The 1362-nt window shown below is 50.2% G+C and overlaps 1 protein-coding gene across 1 annotated transcript; it reads left to right on the top strand.

Moving 5' to 3' along the window:
* Nucleotides 1-769: 769 nt before the first annotated feature.
* LOC125529319 (dehydrin Rab15-like) lies at nt 770-1352 on the top strand (the record flags this gene model as incomplete). Its single annotated transcript, XM_048693732.1, has 2 exons — nt 770-1038; nt 1134-1352. Coding segments are annotated over exons 1-2 (405 nt in total), but the record flags the coding sequence as incomplete, so codon positions are not given.
* Between the last annotated feature and the right edge of the window lie 10 nt (nt 1353-1362).

Raw genomic sequence — 1362 nt, 5'->3', positions numbered from 1 at the left:
AGTGGCTTGAGTTTGAAAGATATGGGGTTGGACCAGAAAGAATAAGGAGTTCCGTGAAATTTTGGGTGAATTGATGGACGTGTTTTGCAAAATTGTCATGCCTTGCCTTTACATGCATTAGATGAAAATTCGATAGTCTGAAATTATAAATGATAAACACATCATAGTCGCCGACTAAGGGCTCCTTTGATTCAAAGGAATTTTTTTAAACTTTTGGAGGATTGAATCCTTAGGATTTTTTCTTATATCGGCCCTTTGATTTATAGATTGGATTCCATAAGAATTTATTCTATAGATTCTTTTGTACTACATTTCATAGAAATCTAACATTCACTCTAATCTCTTTTTTACAATCCTTTTGTTTTTCATGTGACATCAAACACTCTTTGCTAATCCTATAAAATTCAAGTGACATACCACTGCAATCCTATACTTTTTCTATTTCTATATTTTTAAAATCCTACAAATCAAAGAGGCCTAAGAATTTATTGGAGTAGAGACATCGAGATATAACGAGGAGCTAACCTGTCAAGTCATCCTTCCAGAACAGTCGAATGCGTACGTGGCGCCACCGACACGTTCAGGACCGCGGCGCGTGCACACGTCCCGGCTATCCGTACGCCAACGCCGACCACTTGCGCGTCCCGATTCACCACGCATGCACACGTACGCCTCTGCAGTGGCCACCTGGCCTGCCACATCCCGTTACAACCCGGCCTGCCGCTACGGTATAAATATCCACTAGGCATCACACCACAAGTCCACAACCCACGAGCTGTCTGTCATCCAAAGCCCAAAAGCTACAGACAACACTTCGACTCGCAGTCTGGTTCAGGAAAGAGCAGTAGTAAGATGGAGTTCCAAGGGCAGCACGACAACCCCGCCAACCGCGTCGACGAGTACGGCAACCCGTTCCCGCTCGGCGGCGTCGGAGGAGCGCACGCCGCTCCCGGCACCGGCGGGCAGTTCCAGGCCCGCAGGGAGGAGCACAAGACCGGTGGGATACTGCATCGGTCCGGCAGCTCCAGCTCCAGCTCGGTATGATTCTCTGTCGACACACATGTCTACACATTCTTGTGCTTCAGTATGTTTAGATGTTCATTTCCATGGCTCTGTGCGTGTACACTGTGCAGTCTTCGGAGGACGACGGCATGGGCGGGAGGAAGAAGAAGGGAATGAAGGAGAAGATCAAGGAGAAGCTCCCCGGCGGCCACAAGGACAACCAGCAGCACATGGCGACGGGGACAGGGACTGGAGGAGCCTACGGGCCAGGAACTGGAACTGGTGCAGCCTACGGGCAGCAAGGCCACACAGGAATGGCCGGGGGGGGGGCCGGCGCCCGGGGGGAGGAAGGAGACCAAG

The sequence above is a fragment of the Triticum urartu genome, unplaced genomic scaffold (assembly GCF_003073215.2).
Source record: "Triticum urartu cultivar G1812 unplaced genomic scaffold, Tu2.1 TuUngrouped_contig_5514, whole genome shotgun sequence".
NCBI lineage: Eukaryota > Viridiplantae > Streptophyta > Magnoliopsida > Poales > Poaceae > Triticum > Triticum urartu.
The sequence above is the reverse complement of the archived record's forward strand: the minus strand, read 5'-3'. Positions and strand labels throughout refer to the sequence as shown.